The following is a 20,521-nucleotide window of genomic DNA, read 5'->3' as shown; positions in this document are numbered from 1 at the left end:
TCTCTTCCTGCTTTAGCTGGAAACACCCAGCATCAGCACATCTTCAACACAAAGCAACGTGGTGCAGAGATGAGCTCTTGAGAAGCAGGTAGGCTAATCCATGTGTCATGCCTCGCTGATGGGAAAGCACTACAAAAACATAGTCAGAAATGCTGTTGATTTACCGCAGTGCGAACTACAAGAGCAGGTCAGGAGCTTTTCAGATTAGAGCATGGAATAAAGTCCCAGTTTAACATGGCAATTCAGCACCTATCCATCTGATCCTAAAGCCAAGGGAAACTGCAGTACCCCTGCTTCCATTCTTATCCAGAACAGTTTGCTAAAGGAATATTTTTTTTACATTACACAATAAACTAAAAATTCTATAAAACAAAATTTAAAAGCTACAGTCAAGCACTCAAAAATTAATAAAAGACAGAATTAAATGTAATAAGCTTCCTTGACGTCCCTGGATGCTTTCACGGATGGCCTGTTGACTTCCTCCCTGTTTTCCAACTGCCAATGTTTAGAAATAACTAAATAACTCAGTAAAATGTAAACTAGTATATATCCTTTTCATTTAGAATAATAAGACTGAAGCAGTTGTTACTCAAGACAGATACACAAAGGCTCTCTCAACTTCTGGCAATATATTCCCATTAATAATCAATATCTGCACATTTGAAAGACAAGTATCTTGAGTAAACCAAAGCTCCAGCACAAGAGCTGTTTACTTTTAAAACACACTTAAATTACTTCAATTCCTGTAATGAAGTACTAAACTTATAAAGAAAAGATTAGTCAGAGAAAATTATACCAAAAATTGGACCAAGGGAACAAAGACCAAGTTAAACTTCACATCAAAAACATTTACTTAAAGCTATCCTTGAACATATGATTTGGGAAATTGAATTAATTCTTCTAGCTTGTTAGAGAAAGGGTTGAAGGGAATCACTTCAGGTTAGATAATTTTATGAAGCTAATGATGTTATTAATATTTTGCTGAAAAATTAAATAACCCATTCAGAGAAATGTGTTTTAAATAAATACTTTAAGCATAATATGAAAATGCAGTTACAATGGTTGTGTAATGTTTATTCAATGATACACACCAAATCTGGACCAGACTGCTGGATGCCATGCTTCTCCAGAAGAAAATGAGTATGGGCAGAGAACGCCAGTATCTTTATCAATGATCTGGATGAAGTGACGAAGAGCACCCTCAGTAAGTTTGCGGATGACAAGTTGTGTGGGAGTGTTAGGAAGGCTCTACAGAGGGATCTGCACCAGCTGAGGCCAATTGTATGAGGTTCAACAAGGCCAAATGCCAGGTCCTGCACTTGAGTCACAACAACCCCAGGCAGTGCTACAGGCTCGGGAAAGAGTGGCTGGAAAGCTGCCTGGCAGAGAGGGATCTGAGGGTGTTGATTGACAGCCAGCTGAATATGAGCCAGCGGTGTGCCCAGGTGGCCAAAAAGGCCAACAGCATCCTGGTCTGTATCAGAAATAGTGTGGTCAGCAGGACTAGAAACGTGATTGTCTCCCTGTACTCAGTGCTGGTGAGGCCCTACCTCAAATACTGTGTTCAGTTTTGGGCCCCTCACTACAGGAAAGACATTGAGGTGCTGGAGAGAGTTCAGAGAAGGGCAACAAAGCTGGTGAGGGGTCTGGAGCACAAGTCTGATGCAGCTGAGGGAACTGGGGCTGTTTCGCCTGGAGAAAAGGAGGCTGAGGGGAGACCTTATCACTGTCTACAGCTACCTAAGAGGAGGTGGTAGCGAGGTGGGTGTTGGTCTCTTCTCCAAAGTAAAAAGCAATAGGACAAGAGGAAGCCTGCTCAAGTTGGTGCAGGGGAGGTTCAGATCGAATATTAGGAAAAATTTCTTCACAGAAAGGGTTGCCAGGCATTGGAACAAGCTGCCCAGGGAAGTGGTGGAGTCATCAACCCCAGATGTATTTAAAAAATGTATAGATGTTGTGTTTAGGGACATGGTTTAGTGGTGGATTTGGCAGTTCTACGTTACAATTATTATAGTTCCAGTCAGCGAGTGATATAAAACAAGATCCGATGAAAAGAAAAAATAGAGGAAACAGTAATAGTTAATGCACCAAGAGTGAAAATAGAGGCAGATAGATATTAGAGTAGAAATGAAAGCACAGTTAGTGATGTGGTGTTATGGAAAAGGATGACAAGTCTCATCTCAAAATGTACTTCAGCTCATTTTGGAAAATCAATGCAAAAATGTCAGTAGTCATGGCCACATTACTAAGAAGAAAATTAGTTCCTCCAAGTAGTTTCAAGTCTTTATATGCCCTTCTTTATTTCCAAATACTGTTCATTTCTTGGTTAGGTCAATTAAGCATGTTCATCTAATGGCTTCCTTGCAAAGAAAAATTATTTTAAGAAAGCAGTGAAATTTCTGAGATTTCCTTCTCATGCAGTAATACAGAGTGAATACATGTAATACACGTATATGACCTCATTAATGTTTATAAACATGTAAAGAGTGAGTGTCATGAGGATGGAGCCAGGCTCTTCTCGGTGACAACCAGTGACAGGACAAGGGGCAATGGGTACAAACTGGAGCACAGGAGGTTCCATTTAAATATGAGAAGAAACTTCTTCACAGTGAGGGTGACAGAACACTGGAACAGGGAGGTTGTGGAGGCTCCTACTCCGCAGACATTCAAAACCCACCTGGACACATTCCTGTGTAACCTCATCTCGGTGCTCCTGCTCCGGCGGGGGGATTGGACTGGATGATCTTTCGAGGTCCCTTCCAATCCCCAACATTCTGTGATTCTGTGAACTTTTGGAATTACTTTAAATATAATAAATATGGAGTTGTTTGTTTTCCAGTATTCTGACAAGGAAGATATACTTATTGTCAGGAGACAGAGGATTCTGCCACCTTTTAAGCTGCTGATGATACAGCCACAGTAGGGCAGTCAAGGCCAAGACATACAGTTTGCCTCTAGAATGAGTCCGAAGTGCAAAGAACAGATCAAATATCTTACTATCTAAGGGCAAAATCCCACAGTGCTTAGTCAGGCAAAACTCCTGTTGAAGCCAATGGGAGTTTTGCCTGAATAAGTATTGAGCAAAGACTATGATGTTTGACCTAGATTTATCAGTCACACAAATCTAGGTCTACCATGTTTTTAAGACTGACAACCACTGTGCCACAATATTCCTGCAGCATTCTGTTCAAAGGAAAACACCATAACAGTAAGCTATGAATCATCTGCTGCACCCCCTGTGTATATAAAGGAAGGCAACAACTTGCAGCTGGGCAAGGAGCTGCTATCTTGAAAATGTGCCAAACTGCAAGACTGAAAAAAAGAAAGTTTACCATTGTAAAGTTTTGGAAATCTGATAAATATAGAAAAGTGCGCAAGTGAGATTCCCAAGGGCTTCTGTGTGACTGAAAATAATCTGGCTTTCACTCTTGTAAGCAAACCAACTCAGAAGCAAACAGGCAACAACGAATAATTCCTTTCTGTAGTTATCCTTCTCATTTAGGGCAAACTGCAATTCCTACATGGTCAGCGGAAATTTCTCTAGCTGATTTCAATGGGAATTAAGTTAGGTGAATAACTAGGTCAGTCTTGTTTCTAAGTTAACATTTCTATTACAGAAATATGAAAGTAGATTAAGTATAACGTATATGTATATCTTGCATCAGAAACTTCCTTCTGTGATTACAGAATCCCATTTACAATAACTTTGATGTCATATACAAGAGAAACATTAGAATTAGTATCAAAGTGAGAAGAAAAAAATCATAAGCAGGATAGACAGGCATGTTTTTGACTTCCTCCTTCTATCTGAAGCAAGGATCAAAAACCCTGACACCAGTAGCACTTGAACCAGAGGATCTCCCTGAAGGGTGAGGGGGAGACAGTAGAATGTGTGTACCACACATCACAACACACAAGCCAAAATCATACCAAGCTATAACTCCATGCTTTCATATTTAACTGGGTCTACCCTTTGCAAAATTCCCTTATATAAAGAGCAGTAGTTAAACAATGTAAAAAGATATTTATTTTTCATCTGAGATCTCTTCTATCATTAATGAATCCTAAACCTTCTGAGCTGTGCAATATTACCCAGAGAAGTGAATAGCTGTACTATTCAGTCAGATAATAGCTTGATACCATCTTTGACTGTGAAAATAAACTTAGGATTTTTAAAGAGCAGGTCCTCGAAAATGAAAAGCCCAGAACTTCTATTAAGTGTCAGTCTAGGACTTTGCAATCTTACAAAGTAAATACTAAAGCCCACAGTCAAAGTTCAGTCAGTTCCAGGTTTAGCCACCAGATTTGGAAGAGTGGTATCACTTGCTTTGTCTTTGTTAAATTTTCAGGTGAGGTAATGAGGTGCCACAGAAACAAGAACATACAGCTTATTCTCTTCAATGAATACAGCTATAGAGAAAGTGAAACTCATACTCCAGAATACCATAGTGCAGAAAACTACTGCAGAGATTTTCCTCAGTGGAGATGTTTCAGCATCTCCATGACACTGATGCATTTCTACTAAAGGCCCCACTTCATCTCTTTATGGATGACTATATTAAACTAACATTAGGTTACAAAAAAGAAGAAAAATGAAAAAAAAAATCAGTACTAACTCTCTTTACTTTCAAAATTGTCAGGCTTTCTGTCCTCATTTGTATTCCTGCAAGCCCTCTGCTCCTCTCCCTCATTTCTTTACTGCCTCTTTTTGGTGACATTATATATTAACATTGATCCTCATTCAAAAAAACCCCAAAAAACCCACAAATGAACAAAACACCCAAAAAAGTCCTTCCAGATGGAAAGAAAGAAAGGAATCTTGGTTTTCCCCAGATCTGCATCTTGAAGATTGGATGTCAAAATTCCAGGCTAAAAATTAGGGCTAAGTCCTTGGTATAATAAATCAACAGAATTTGTTTTCTATGTTAAACATTTATTTTCATGAAATAAAAATATAAATAGTGTCTCTGAAATTTTAATGCCTCTTTCTAATGTGGCAAATTTGAAATTGATAAAAGTCATTAGGAAATAACAGGACTAGCCAGTCACATGCAAATAGAGCATACAATAATTTCTCGGGAACAAGACAAAAAAAACCCACATTAAAAAAACAGCGCATCCAAATGTTGGATCTTTATCAGACAGGAATTCCCAGCTCTAAGAAATAAATAAGACTAAATCATGGTCTACCAGTGTTGCTGAGAATTTTTGGTCTCTTCCAGTGTCATAACTGTTTGCTCTCCAGTTCACACAGCAGGCTCAGTGCAAAAGACAATACAGCAAGAGAAAATGGAGACAGAAACATAAGCCATCTCCTGTAGCATCTGAAGACAGTATGAGCGTCCTCTCAAAGCTCGTTCCCTGTGTGCTTCGGAATATCCATCTGACCATGCCTGACAGACTGACTGCTTTTAAATAACCAAGTCTTAGAGGTGGGATTTTTGTTTTCAACTACTCTTATATGGGACTAGAATCAGGAATTAATTTGACTATACTCATGAACATAACACAAAGGAATTACATCTTACTGTGGAATATTTCAAGATTTAATTATGAAGCTTTACAAAATCCCGGTGAAGCCAACTGCTTCAAATCTTTGACCTGCTTCAGATTTTCAACCCAGAAGTTTTATATGGCTATATGTAGAGAGGTTACTTTTTACTGCAGTGTTTCATGAGGAAAATAAATTCCCATGGAGAGTAGTACAACAAATGAAAAGAAAAAAAAGCATCCAGGTCTTATTTCCTTCCACCTAACAACAGCTAAATAATAGAGTTGGAGCAGAGTTGTTTGGATCACTGGAGCTGAATGGTTTTATTTTCCCAACGAACCGCTTACCTCTTCTGGCTTCAACAACACACAGTAAAAAAAAAAAATTAGTTTCTTCTTTGAAAAGTATGAATAATTTCGAATGAGGAAAAAAAAACAACCAAACAAACAACACCACACATATGATTAAGCTACATTATTTTTCAAAGCTTTGAGGTGGTTGTTCTGCTTGTTCTACGTATCAAAATACTATATCCTACAGTAATTATTGTCAGCTGACATGCTACTGAAAGCAACAGTTCAGATCTTAATGGAGTGAATTTAAACTCATTAAACAGTATTTCAGGAGCTCTGCATACTGCAGGTATGTTCAAATGTATTTAACATACCAGAGATATTTTATGGTACACCTTAACTTGCTCAATATCTTGAATAGTAAAACACCAATGTGGTCCATTATTAGCAACAGCCCAACAAAACAGATGTTCAGGACTATATTAATTCACATAATTAGCAACAAAGCAGTAATTCTGATTTGATGTCAGTACTCCTACATTTTTAATCTTAAGTGTGGATAGTATCATTCTAAGTGAATGAAGGAATTGGTAAAAATGTATAAGTATGTTCTGCATGTTTACAATAGCTTCAATTATAATTTGAAAATGGCAATTCTGATTAAAAATTTAAACACTTATAAATGCATGCAATCAAGTCCATATGTAGCTAAAAACCCAGCTGTGTTTGAAATCAGATTAACATTGTGATAACTGTTAGCTTTTAAAATATAATCTATCAGCAGTATGAGGAATTAACAATGAAATGCTATGATTGCTTATATTATGAAGTATATAGTACATACATATGTATTAGGCTACTGCTTAATTTTATTGGACGTGTTTTCTGGAAAGGAGGAGAGCAGTGAACACAAATAGAAGTTTCCAGGGTTCTCAGGTCCAGCTGAAAGGTCAATAACTTTGGTGCCTTGACAATTCATAATCTTTCTGAAAACATCACCAGTAGCTTTCTGAACTTCATAGTCTTCACTTAACTGTTCTTTCAGAAATTATTTTCAAGTGCATTGTCTTTTTCCACCCTTCTCTGTCCTTGCATATCTATTTAAGATTTGCTCAAAGAAGTGGCATTGCCTATTTTATGGGTTCAATAACAAGAAGTTTTGAATCTTATACCAAAGATACACTTACCGTTTATGATTGTGAGATAACACTATCTGTGGGAGGAAAAAACAAATTGCCTCTTTTTTCTTTCCCCTACCCTAGCTATATAACAACAAATAATGAATCATCATTTTTCCCCCAAATAACTTTCTAGATGTTCTATCAGTTATATAACACCAGCCTTGGTCATATTAAAACCAGGCAGTGCTTTGACACACTTGATGAGCAATTCTTCATTCTAGGCTATAACAGAAGTAAACCATGTTTATAATTTTCCTCTGGAAGGTATTATTTAAGCCCTGCAGGGAAACTGACCCTGTCTCTGCCTTCCCCAAAGTACTAACAGATCATTAGTACTCCCTAAGCAATTGCAATTATAGTTCTGAAAATAAAGAGGTTATTTGTTACATTAATCATTTCAAAATATACATTATCTGGACAAAAAAAGAAAAAAAACAACAAACAAACAAACAAACAAAAAACAAAAAAAACCACAACCAAAACCAAAAAACAAATAAAACAAAACAATCCCAACACTTTGCAGTTTTATGCAGACATTTAATGACAACTTTTTGTAGAGATAAAGAGAGACAATCAGCAGGCTATTAAATACCCTGAAGACAACATTATGGTCACAAACAGCCACCTTTTGAAGGATGCCAACTCTAGACGCTCCCCAAGCTTATCCTCATTTATTTCCTAAACAGCAATCTCTCTTTACAGTCATACTTCTTTTGCATACCCTACCAGCAGGGACTCAGTGGTGCTGCGACCTCCTATGCGGAAAGAAGATTAACAGCAAAATGGATCCGCAATAAGAGTGTCTTCCCTTTGCACAGGTAAGTCATTGTACAGCAGCTTCATGTCCCTGGCATGCCACACATTACCCAGCAAACAGATACTATTTTTTTTAACAGGTATGAAAAGTATCTCCTGGTAATGAAACCTAGATTTCCCAAAGAAGAGACAATTGCATATTATGGGATTAAACTACAAATTGGAAAGCAGCTTTTCATACATAGATACAGGACACACAAAGTTACTTTAACTGTTTTCTAAAGTTTGTCTTGAACCTAACAAGAAAGAATGAAATACAGAATCATGGTCCCATAAACCCCCACCTAGCATTTAAAGATGCCTATTTTATTTAGCATTTCTTCACATCTGAATTAAAAAATAAAGCCAGGTGTTATTTCCCTATGGTACGTGACAACTACAAAGCAAAATCAGAAATTCAGCACTGCAGAAAAATGTAACAACTAAAAACATTCTTCTTCTTCTTTTTTTTCCTTCTTTTTTTTTTTTCTTTTGAAAATAAACTGGGGATTGATTTTATTTGAAAAGGCAAATCATACCACTGCACTCAAAGTTAGGTAACAAAACATGAATTAACTCAAACTACATTTCGAGATCAACATCCTAACATTCAAGATCTAGATGAATTTAATCTTTCGTATGTTGACTTAGAAAAGCTCTTGGCCTGGTGTTTTTCATTTGCTCTATTATTGCTTGCTTTTGATCATAGCCAAACTACAGAGAAATTGCAGGTGCATTTTTGTAGGCTAGTTTTCTCCTCAATTCTGTTCCATGACCTTCTGTTGTGTTAGCTGTTATTTAAACTGACCATTAAGATCCACTCCAGTGTCTTTTTCTTAAAATTTTTTTTGAACAAAGAGGTTTTTGCACCAGTCATTTTTATCTGGAAAAATTACCTTGGCTAATTTTTGTCACTATTTGCAGTGCTAAAATACTAAATGATAGTCTCTGTCACCTTACATTCTCTTACCCTTTTTGTTCTCTGCAATATTTCCCCCACAACAGTGATTTTACTTACATTTGATATTCTCTATTAAGTTTCAGTAGTGTAACATAAAATGTTTGAAACTTCTGCAAAGTTGTATACTTGCCCTGGTCTGCCTGTTTTTACTGCTGTACACCATTTCTCAAAATTATTCCTAGAGTTTTTCTGTTGGATTATACTCCACTACATAACCATTTCCATTTGGATGATGATAACCGCAGTCACATTTTGTCGTTGCTTTCACCAACAAATGCATGTGGCAGAATTAAACTACTTAAAAGCAACGTCTTACTGAAAAATCTTGACTATGGGATGATTTGTTTTGCACCCATGCAGCACGTGGCACAGCACGTCTGTCAGACACGTGCAGTCCTGATTCAAGGTGGCCAAGAAGGCCAATGGTATCCTGTCCTGTATCAAAAATAGTGTGGTCAGCAGGACAAGGGAAGTGATCCTTCCCCTGTACTCTGCATTGGTGAGGCCACACCTGGAGTATTGTGTTCAGTTCTGGGCCCCTCAGTTCAGGAAAGATATTGAAGTGCTGGAGCAGGTCCAGAGAAGAGCAATAAGACTGGTGAAGGGACCTGAACACAAGCCCTATGGGGAGAGGCTGAGGGAACTGGAGTTGTTCAGTCTAGAGAAGAGGAGGCTTAGAGGTGACCTCATCACTCTCTATAACTACCTGAAGGGAAGTTATAGCCAGCTGGGGATTGGTCTCTTCTCCCAGGCAGTTAGCAATAGGGGACATGGGGGACAAGAGGGCATGGGCTTAAACTCTGCCAGGTGAAATTTAGGCTGGATATTAGAAAGAAATTCTTTACAGAGAAAGTGGTCAGGCATTGGAATGGCCTGCCCAGGGAGGTGGTGGACTCACCGTCCCTGGAGGTTTTTAAACTGAGATTGGACACGGCACTCAGTGCCATGATCTAGTATATGGACTGAAGTTGGACCAAGGGTTGGACCTGATGATCTCTGAGGCCTTTTCCAACCCAGTTGATTCTGTGACTTCTACAAACAGACATCCTACATATCCACAGACAGGTTGTTTTATTGGTTCGAGCTACTCTGTCAGAAGCAAGAATTGCCATACTGAATCAAACCCACGGCACTCTAATCCTCTAACCTGTGGCAATAACAATATTGGGTGTTTCAGAGAAAGGTGCGAAAGCTTGAAAATAATCTACTCTGCTACTTCTCTCTTTCACATTTGTTTTCTTCCTGCCCTCCTTCCTTCCCTAAGCTGGAACATGAGGTTTAATAGAACTTTAAAATTGTTATTGAGTGTAGTAACTGGATATTATTTCTTCCTAAGAATATTCAACACCATCACTTTTTTTTTTTTTTTTAATAAATCTTGGTGAAATCTTGGCCCAAACGGCTTTCTGCGGCAATCAGCTCCATGGTTTAACTACACACTGTGTGATACAACTGTCTCACATCTTTAAAATAGTTTTGAATTTCCTATCTTTTAACTTAATTGGAAATACTTTTATTTCTGTACTTTGTGAAACAGAATTGTATATTTCTGACTTTGATCATTCATTATTCAACATAGTGTCTTTCCAGTGTTCGTTTAGGCCAAAATTTTAACCTGGATATAAGAATTACTGATGTGAATATCCTGCATTGCTCTTGTCATCTCTTCAATAGACAGGTACATTTTCCTGTTAATCCTCTTGAATAGCGGCTGGTTTAAATGCTCTTCACAGTCAGATCTCTCCTGAGTGTTGGGATACCTCTCATAATGCTAATCCCTATGTCTTTCCTTGCTACAGCAGTTACCATAAGTTCAGTAAAAAGACATATGCAGTGAATCAACAAAAAATACTCCAATAGTGGAGTGTTTTTTCAGCCTGGAGTATAGCCCCTGAGAGTCTGTGGAATACTTTACAAAAAACCCACAAATGAGAAATTTCTAACAAAGTTTGCATCACCACTGGACAAATTTCAGGAGCCCATGCATTGAGAAAGGTTGACAACCATTGCACCAAGATATGCCTTACTGTTCCTAGGCAATAGTATTCTAACAAATAATCAATACAATCACAATCAGTATTAAATTTCACAAACAGATTCATCATTTGTCTCCTAGATGCTCCTTCCACAGCACTGATGCTTTAGATCTGTAAGAAGTTCATTCTCAATCCTACTCTATAAGTCATTTGTAAATGCACATCTCCATTTCCCATAAACACTCTTACAGATGATCAGGGAACCAATCTGAGAAATAGCAAAGCACATACATGCAGAGTTTAACACTCAAATTTGTTAGTATGAAACTGAGAGGAATCAGACACAAGAAGTTGAAATCCAAGCTAATAGAAAGACAGAGCTTACAAATCACCAAAGAGGCAGAAATTTTTAGATTGATTACAGTACAATTTCTTCTTTTCATTGAAAATTAAATTAGCTTGTAATGAATGATGGGATGATGCTTTGAAAGTCATATTAGGAATGGAGTACAAAATAACACTTTTTTTACAGATAAGATGTTAGGGCATAGTTATGTTGAGTTCATCAACATAATGATTTTGAACATGATAAAGTGAAATGCAAAACTTCCAACTGTGCTTCTCTGCCAAATGTATATTTGGAGTTACTACTTGGGGTGGTGAGGGAGGAAAACCAGGGATGAGAGACCTATTAAGTTTTACAATTAAATTCAACCATTTAATTTAGAAATCTCTCTAAAATTAAGCTGCTTTTGATCTTCTAAATGCAAATTTTCATGCTTTTTTCCCCCCATACATTCTCAGAGTTCAAATGACAACTGTTACAGTGAAGTAGAGAGTACTCATGGAAGCAGAACATTAGACAAAACATGGAGAGAGAATTTTATATTTATGTCTCGGTGTTGTCCTTGACCTTCCACCTAAAGGTCTGCCTTTGTTGCAGTTTTTGTTGTATTCTGTTAAAATTTCTATTGTTACTAGCTTTCAGGAAGGTTAAATAAACCAGAAGACCTCTTAAATTAACTTAGGATCACAGCTAGATAAAAGTTAAACAAAGAATCTAAGAGAGTGGATGTATTAAATTACTTTGACAAAGACACATATCCTCATCTTCAGGGGCTACTATAAATAGGTCTAGTAAATAGCAAGCACCATGTCCTACACTGAATGAGTAAGTTTGGGATTTCTGTTCCTTTTAACATATAATTACTCATTAAAAGTCGTCACACCTCACACTGTTAGAGCCCAGAGGGTAACAAGTCTTTTTATCAACACACTCCTTCCTTATGCCACTCCTTTACCCGCTGCCTCTTTGTCCTTGAGCATAACCCAAGCACATTTTATCTTTGTCTAGGCAAACACAACAGAAGACAGAGGCCTGAAGGGAGCACATGCAGGGCCTCCAACCTCAGACATCCTCTTAGAGCAGGGAATGGGTCCAGCTGAAGCTGGCAACTCATGTGAAGGTGATTCATCTCACCACCACTTGATACAAATCCCATCACACGCTTTAGAACTAAGTACTGTATCTCCCACACACTGGTGTAGGCTGAGCACATTGGCACAGCTCTAACTTGCTTTTTGACTTCTTACACATGCTCTGAGAAATTAACTACTTTTTCAACAGTGTTCAGGCAAGGTACCCATATCAGGCTTCAGCCCAGCAAGATGAAGTTGCAAAACTTGAGGAGAACAAGTATTACTATTCTCACAGGGCATTAACCGGTTGTAAACCCCATGAACGCCCTCATTTTTTAGCCAGTCTCTGATGAGATCAAACATAGAAGAACCTCTAGATAAGGAAAACATTGGTGGGATTCCACATTATGTGCCTGGTTTCAGGCTGAGAACCAAACGTGGTCATGATGCATCAGTAGGTTTCTCTCAGTTCAGCTACAACAAAATGTGCTGTTGTCACCTCACATACAGAATTAGCTATTTGACAGTGGTTGTGGTCAACTTTATGTCACCAATTAGTTTTCAAGAAAATCGGTTAATAAAGAACTTCAGAGTACACAACCTCTTTTTCTGAACAGCTGCCAATAATCAATTAATTACATTGTTTCCAATCAAGTGGATTCCTAAATATCTAGGTAATGCACTTGTCGTAGCGCTCAGGTTGTTCAGAAACTATTCTTTGACAAATTAACTAGAAAATTATTTGCATCTTGTTTCATTTTTAGTAAGTTAAATCCTCTCCCTGCCACCCTCCCCCCATCAAGCCATTATTTTCTGTACAAGTAAGAGCAAATGGAAAATGTCTTGACATATGTAAATTATGTAACAATATATAATAATATAAAGTTATCATCCTGATCCTGCCAAAGTTTTTCTACTTGCCAGCGTTTATACAGATTACCAGCATCAATCTCCTTTTCTTCTCTAATGAATCTAATAAGCTAGAAATCTCCAGAGATGAAGTATTTTATCCAACTCGCTTGAGAAGAATCAGACCTGTGAAGTTCATCAAATGACTCACTAGATGCAATGCAATAAATGAGTTCTCTAACTAATATTTTGGAAGTAAGAAAATATTTTCCATATTAAGGCTAAATTCAGAAATACAGCTAATAAGAGAGAAATCTAGAATATATTTATGTGTCATATAATTCATTAGTAGCAGCTTTTTCTCTCACTAAAAACAATATTTAATATGGAATATTAAGGTATCACCTTTAACAGAAATACCAGTTTAGTCCTTTGTACAGCTGTGCTACAGATTCTGTTCTGATTATCTAAATATGTACACATTTTGCTAAATGTAAAAAGTTCTCCTGGAGACACATGTTTCTTTTTGAAATACAGGTGAACCCTGACTATGTTTGAAATTAAATTAATTTACATCATATAATAGTCTATCTAAAAGAAGACATGCAAGAGCCTAGATGTCCTCTGCATTGGCAGGAATGCTTGTTTATATACTAGAAATGCCTTTTTATGAGGTACTGTTGCCTTGGAAACCACTACTAAAAATGAAAATTTTGTTTTCATGGAAAAAAAACCAACATGCTATTCAGTTATCCCAAAATTTACGTTATTTTTTTCCTTTCACTTTGAAACTCAAAGATTGGCGGTTTGATGTTACTAGCGCTTAATTCCTCCTTCCTATTATAAAACTACATATTGCTGTAAGTTTTGTGATTCCCCATAGCAAACAGAGGCCAATCTCTTATTTCCTACCAACCCTCTTATAAAGAAACACATTTATATTCCTTCTCTTGAGAGGCTGGATGAAAAAAAAACCCAAACCAAACCAACAAAGATTTCATGAAAATCAGAAAGCTGTTTTCTGAGATTTTGATCTTTTAATGTATTGTTTAAAGCATCCAAAAGCTCTTTGACCAATAATGTCAGTCCAAAATTCTTGGGAAATGTAATGACCTTTAACTGCATTTTTTGAGGTGTTTCTCAGTTTTGCCATCACTACTTAATTGAATATAGTCTCCTAAGTAGCATTTTAGTGTGAGCTCAGAATGGAGCCGTTTTCTAGGTGGTTTCCTTTCCAGATTTTCCGTCAGTGTTATTGCTTTTCTCAGACCTTAATTCCCAATTTTTACCCTGCATGTGGGAGGATGTGCCAATAGAAAGAATGTAAGATCTATTTTAAACCAGCGAGAAAAAGGAAGATATGTATATTGGATGACAACGGGAAGACAAAGCAAAACAAGCTGATCATGACTCAAGGCTGCCTCTGCTCAGACATGGTAAATTCACAAGGTAAGAGGGCCTTTAGGCCTATTTTTGTGAGGATGTAACTGGCTTTGCCACAGAGCATGACAGCTTTATAAAAAATTGAGTCTTTTGACTCAATTTACCATTTTTATTCCTGGGAATACTTTCACACAGTATTGACCACTACATCACAGATGTGTGGATATAAAATTCCAATTTTTGGCCACTGATTGGCTTAGGTTGTATAGTAGCTCTTGTTTCCAAATCAAACATCCAATTGTGCCATTCAATTTCTGACATAAAGACTAAGACCAAAAGGGGAGAAAAAATAATCACAGTTTCCTCTGACCGCTGACAGACAATGTTGTAGTAGGAGATGCGAGCCTAAAAATAATACTATTCAATATGCAGATGCACTCTATGGATTTCTTGCAGCCATGGGTGCTGGGCTATTATAATGAAAAATCCCTGTGGAAAGGAAATGTGAGTTCTATAAGCACCAGAACCTTTGTGAAAACACTGAGGCTTTAACCTTCATATGGCACAAGCAGAGTACGGAACTTAATAGATGCTATAAAAACCTCTAGTAATACACATAGCCTGCTGTTGTGAAGATGTTCATGATGAGAAGGCCAATGACATAATGATGGTCAGTAAAAGCTGTGAGAAGACATGCGATTCAGAATGGGGTTCTATTCTTTTCTGTTACCATGGGAGACTGCTTAAAGGGTGAAAGTTTTCACTGAGTCCTCCACTGCCACTGTGATAAAAATTTCTTTCTTTCCCCACCCTTATGGCCATAATTGTGCTGTGTTCCTTTAAAAACATGACAAGACTATTGGAATCCCTACAGGGAACATCTGCTGGACCCGCTCAACGGGAGGTAGACTCAGAGGACAGAGCAGATGACAGGCAAGAGCATCCCACAGGAAGCTTGGCTACCACCAGGTCATACAGAATGAACATAAAACAGAGATTGGAACAGTCAGTCTCCCCACACAGATGAGGAAAAGGCACTTTCCCAAGGACCAGAGGTGACAGAAGAGAACTGGGCAGATTCAGCCACAGTGATTGAAAGTGTGGATGGGAAGACCCATTTGCAAGAACAGAAGGGGCTGGACTTGAAGGAATGAGCGATTTAACATGCTTTTACTTTCTATTATGCCTGACTCTGCTATATCCTATTTACAAACACTCTATTTCAGATTATAATGAAATGTACCATTTTCCCACACGAGTTTCCAAGCTTTTTGTTGGAGTTCATGGTCAAAGCAGATTCACCTTAGGTTTTGCCACTGGCCATCAGCCTCTGTAATACTCCCTCCTTATTCACAGTATCTTGATGGACATGCCATAGACACCTGCTTCTGGTATAGTGTGTGGTTGCAGCCTTGGACTGAAGCAACTTTGGCTCTGAGGTGTTCCACCTACAACAGCTGCCTTATAGGCTCTGATGTTAACCAGCTAGGTGAACCGATAAAAAAAAAAATAGTGAGCATTTCATCAAAACCTGTCCTACCTTGTAAGAAAGTCCATCGACACAGATACATTGCCATAAAATATATATATATGTATATTTATTTTTTTTTTTAAACAACATAGCATTTCCTGATTAAAAGCAGCTCTGGTTATGATGAAAAAGGCAGACACTAAGTATTCTGAAAAGCTAATTGTTCAGTATTGGTATCTATCAGAAGCTTAGAGGATAAATCATAGCTGAAAGCCTCAAATTATCATTTGGTATCTTTTCCTAACCTAACTGGGAGAAACTGCATGGCAATTTCCAGTGCCTTCCACCAGCAGAGCTGATTAGCCCACGATGAGTGCTGAGCAATGTAAATTAACTTGCCTGCCACTGGGGCATTTGCTGCAAGCTGAGCATGCTCACACAGACAATTACAAAGCTCAGCCAACATGTGATAACTTGTTAAGCTGCATTGTTTATTTTTCTTTCTAAGCCTCATACTAAGAAGCAGTGTGAAACAAAAGAAGTTTTGAGAAATAAAGCATGGAAATTTCTCCTATAAAGGAAAAAACTGTGACTTTTTTTTCCTTCCCTTCTTGCTTATTAATTAATCCTGATAGAAAGCCTTGCAAAGTGACTTGTTTTGCTCTAGTCAGCTGGCAGTTTTGCATAGACCTAGTTCTAAGAAGTGGAATTTACAGTAGAATTTGTCAGAACAACCTTATTTTGGGCTTAAACCAAAGATAATAAAATGTAATATATAAAAAAGACCTGTAATCCCATTACAATAGCTATATTGAATTCAATAGATACACTAGAGTACTCCCTACAATACAGTTAAATTAGACAAGTTCCTCATTTTGGTTATACATCACTTCTCACAGTGAAATAGAAAAAAAGGTTGAAATAGGTCAAAATAAATTATTTAATGCTAATTTATTATCTCTATTAGAGTTCTGTCACTGTGCCCTATAATGGGAACATGCAAATTCTGTGCATTTTGTGAGAGTACTAATGAGAATGCAGTCAAGCTCTGAAATAATTTCAGATAGATATGAAAGTTACTTGAAACCAGCTTAGAATTAGATAAGATTCTTAATGTTGTGGTAATCATCATAATAGGAATATAACTGAATATTTTGGTATGGCTAAAAAAGAACTGCATTTGAACTTGTAATTTTATTAACACCAACAGACTCCTTCCCCTACTTTCTTCATACTGCAGGTGCAATTTACTTCTTTCTTCTTTCATGTTCAAGGATTTTCACTTTAGTGGAACACCTCCACAATACCAGAAACAAACAAAAAAACCCAACAATCCACCCAAAAATAGTTTTCCCAATAACTATTTACTTGCATCACATAAAGAATTTAAGTATTAATGAAGTGAAACTTAAACCTTGAGAGAAAGGTTCAACATAACCTGTTAGAAGGGAAGCTTAAGTGAAACAAAAAAATAAATTTATGAATACAGGCTTGACACTTTGCTTCCAACAGAGGAACTGGTGAGATTTTCTCCTCCTCAACCCCCTCTTTAAAAAACATATTTTGTAAATGAACACAAGTCAGGAGAAAGCGAAATTATTTTGAAAAACACACCAACAAAACCCCAAACCTAAACAAGAATGGAAAAGGTCTCCCACTTACACTTGCCCATTTGAAAAAAAAAAACAAAACAGGGCAATCCCTCACCAAACAAAACTCCCCCTCCAAAATGAAAAAAAAAAACCACAACAACAAAAAACCCCAACCGAAACCCCACAACTATTATTGCCAAAGTTTATTGTACATCTCTTACACAGCCAAAAATCAAAACAACTTCCCTTAAACACATTGGCAATGCTATTACACCACATGGAGTGAGAATGGAACAAAGTACTACTTCTGTGGCACAGACAGATCTGAAACCAGAATAAAAAAGGCATCAGCTGTTCAAATTAGATAAAACAAACTTACACTTGTTGTGTAGGCAGCTTCAGGATCATCCTCTAACACTCGTGACAAACCAAAATCAGATACTTTACACATGAGGTTGCTGTTGACCAAGATATTACGGGCTGCCAGATCACGGTGCACATAGCCCATGTCTGAGAGGTACTTCATGCCAGATGCAATCCCTCGCAGCATACCAACCAGCTGGATGACTGTGAAGTGGCCATCGTGCTTCTGCAAGTAAAGACGCAAGTTCAAAGAACACAGCTACTTTTGATTAATTTCATACTAGTGATATTAAGTACAGGTCATATTTAAAATATAGTTGTAACCCATCCAGCCAAACTGCCTGCTGCATCTTGTTTTTTCAAGTATTTAACCTGGTCAGTAGTACATCTATCCTATCTCTCATTGTGCAGTTTATCCCCCTTTCCTTCCATATTTTCAAACTCCCCACAATCTTTCTACTGACAGCATATCATGTCTTTTATCCTCAGTTACTAAGAACACTTTCCCCAAACATTGCTTTTTAATAAAAGAACCACAATGCACTAAAAAAATCCTCTCCATCTTTTATTCCATGGCCTCAGGCAACAGAAAACACTCTTTCTGTTGCCTCAGCCTTGATTGTCTGCATGTATTGCTGTTAACTCACTTTTTTTGTGGGGTTGGTTTGTTTCAAAATCAAAAATTGAAAAAAGTTTGGGGCTTTACCTCACATCTGTTCTGCACCTAACACCATATATTCTCTGAACAGTCAATTAAAAACGAGATGAGTGCTGAAATTCAGAGGTTATGTAGCTTTTCCAAAGTCTTCCTGACTAAGCCCACTAAGCTCAGAGCCATGAATGCATTAAGCTGATTAACGCCTGCTGAAACCTAATGGAGTTGAACACGTAAATAAGAATTACATTGTTAACCATGCTCATCCATCTGGTCAGTCATGGTGGGCCTCAGTTTCCCCTCACCAATATTAAAGTTGATGCTCCTGTACTTCCTACATCAGAAGGCTCCTAAACTATATGACAGTGGGGACAAAGTGAGTACCTGTAAAGAAATCTGATTGTCAGCTCTTTGCCTGGATTAGCTCTACCCTATCTACCATTTACAGCAGACTGCTTGCAGCAGTATTTTTGTGACCTCAGCTGGCAGGCATTTAGCTTCTCATGGATTATTCAGTGAGCCAGGCTTTCATGTTAGCAGGAACAGCCAAACAAAAACAAACAGCTCTTCCCTGCAAGCAAGTTAACTTTCCATTTTCTCTTTCAACACCAGGCTACAGAAAAGCAGCAGTGTTCTGATCAGTATTCAGGACATTTCTGTTGCTTAGCTCATACATTTAAACAAGATGATTTTTGTAGGGGAGAAGGTTACAGTAAATTCATTAGATTCAGCAAAGCAACAGGTGGAACTGTATGGGTATGTTTAACTTTATCCCTGATCAGTAAAGCATTTCAGTATTTTCATCATGATTCAATGAGTAGGGGTCTGTTTCCCACTGGTCAGGATATAAACACTTGAAGAAATTGGGAACTACTACTCAAATGTAATTAAGATTACCAAAAATCCCACAAACAAATTACAAAACCCCAGACATGGAGAAGTTCACAGTCACTTGCTTCTCATGTTATTAATCTATCTTCTGAGATGAAGCAATACTAGACCAAGAGCTGCCTCTAACATAGGTTATACCTCTGCTTAAGTCAAGAAATTATACATTCTTAAATGATAAATCAATTAGTGTGCAGAACAGGCTTCAAAATTGAAAATTGTCTGCCTACATAGAAGTTGGAGGAACTAGTTCCTAAAGTCACTACTATTGAGTTAAACTCTATTGGGTACAAACAGAAAGAAAGAAAGAAAAAACAATGCAGAAATAACATGGATTTTGCAACTTGTAGAACTTGCAGAGTGTCTTGAAACTTTTTCAATTCCTTCTGTAGAATTAACTGGAAGAAAAGCCCAAGCACAGCAGTATATGAAAACCTGCATGACAGGCAACATTCACCAGTTACTGACTGGTACTGCTATGTCAGGTTATAACACAGCAAGACAGAAAACAAAAATAAAATAGTAAAAGGAAGACCTGCAAGGTTGCTACAGCTGCTATTCTAAGCCAACATACCAGAATGCAAAAATTCAGGTACTAACACACCTTGCCATCTAGAACACCTCACAGCCACATCATACTTCCCAGCAACACTCGTATTTAAGGAGGCACTTCCACCAGTAGCCAAACACCACAGCCCTCTCACAGGCTTCTCCAAAACAAGCATGTTTAACAATGCTACTTTGAAATAAGCTATTTATGACTGATTCATAGCAACTTTTCCCCTCAAATCTTCTCACTGGTCCTCTTGCGTCAGTACTCTAAAGCCTTTTTGTCTCTAAATTCCCTATGCAATAATGTTACACCTATAAGCAACCCCCTTCCTTTGTTGTCTCTGTCAAAGCCACCTGTAAACAGTTAGTTCAGCAGACAACATTCAGCTGAGGGTCAAGACACAATTGTTACAACCAGACATCCTACAAACTGGCATCCCCTGTTATGGGCCTAGGACATTCTCTATCATAGGCTCCTACCACAAGAATAAAGGGAACCTCTCAGAGTCCAAAACATGCCAGTGATAGATATTTTAAATAAAAAATTTCCATCCAGCAATTAAGCAAAGTGAAACAAAAGAGACTGTTACATATTTTAAGCCTCTTCCAATAAAGGAAGGACATGAACTCTATCCAGTATTCTATGTAGTGA

The 20,521-nt window shown here is 37.6% G+C and overlaps 1 protein-coding gene across 8 annotated transcripts in view; it reads right to left on the bottom strand.

The window, feature by feature from the left end:
• The window catches only part of EPHA6 (EPH receptor A6), a 492,663-nt gene that overhangs the window by 39,403 nt on the left and 432,739 nt on the right, over positions 1-20,521 (bottom strand). For all 8 annotated transcript variants that reach the window (XM_065853097.2, XM_065853115.2, XM_065853107.2 and 5 more), the window contains one exon: positions 17,791-18,000. In XM_065853097.2, coding sequence (XP_065709169.1) covers positions 17,791-18,000 — 210 coding nt within the window. The remainder of the gene's footprint in view (positions 1-17,790; positions 18,001-20,521) is intronic.

Source organism: Patagioenas fasciata, chromosome 1 (genome assembly GCF_037038585.1).
Source record: "Patagioenas fasciata isolate bPatFas1 chromosome 1, bPatFas1.hap1, whole genome shotgun sequence".
In the NCBI taxonomy this organism is placed as follows: domain Eukaryota; kingdom Metazoa; phylum Chordata; class Aves; order Columbiformes; family Columbidae; genus Patagioenas; species Patagioenas fasciata.
This window is presented reverse-complemented; position numbering and strand designations above follow the sequence as displayed.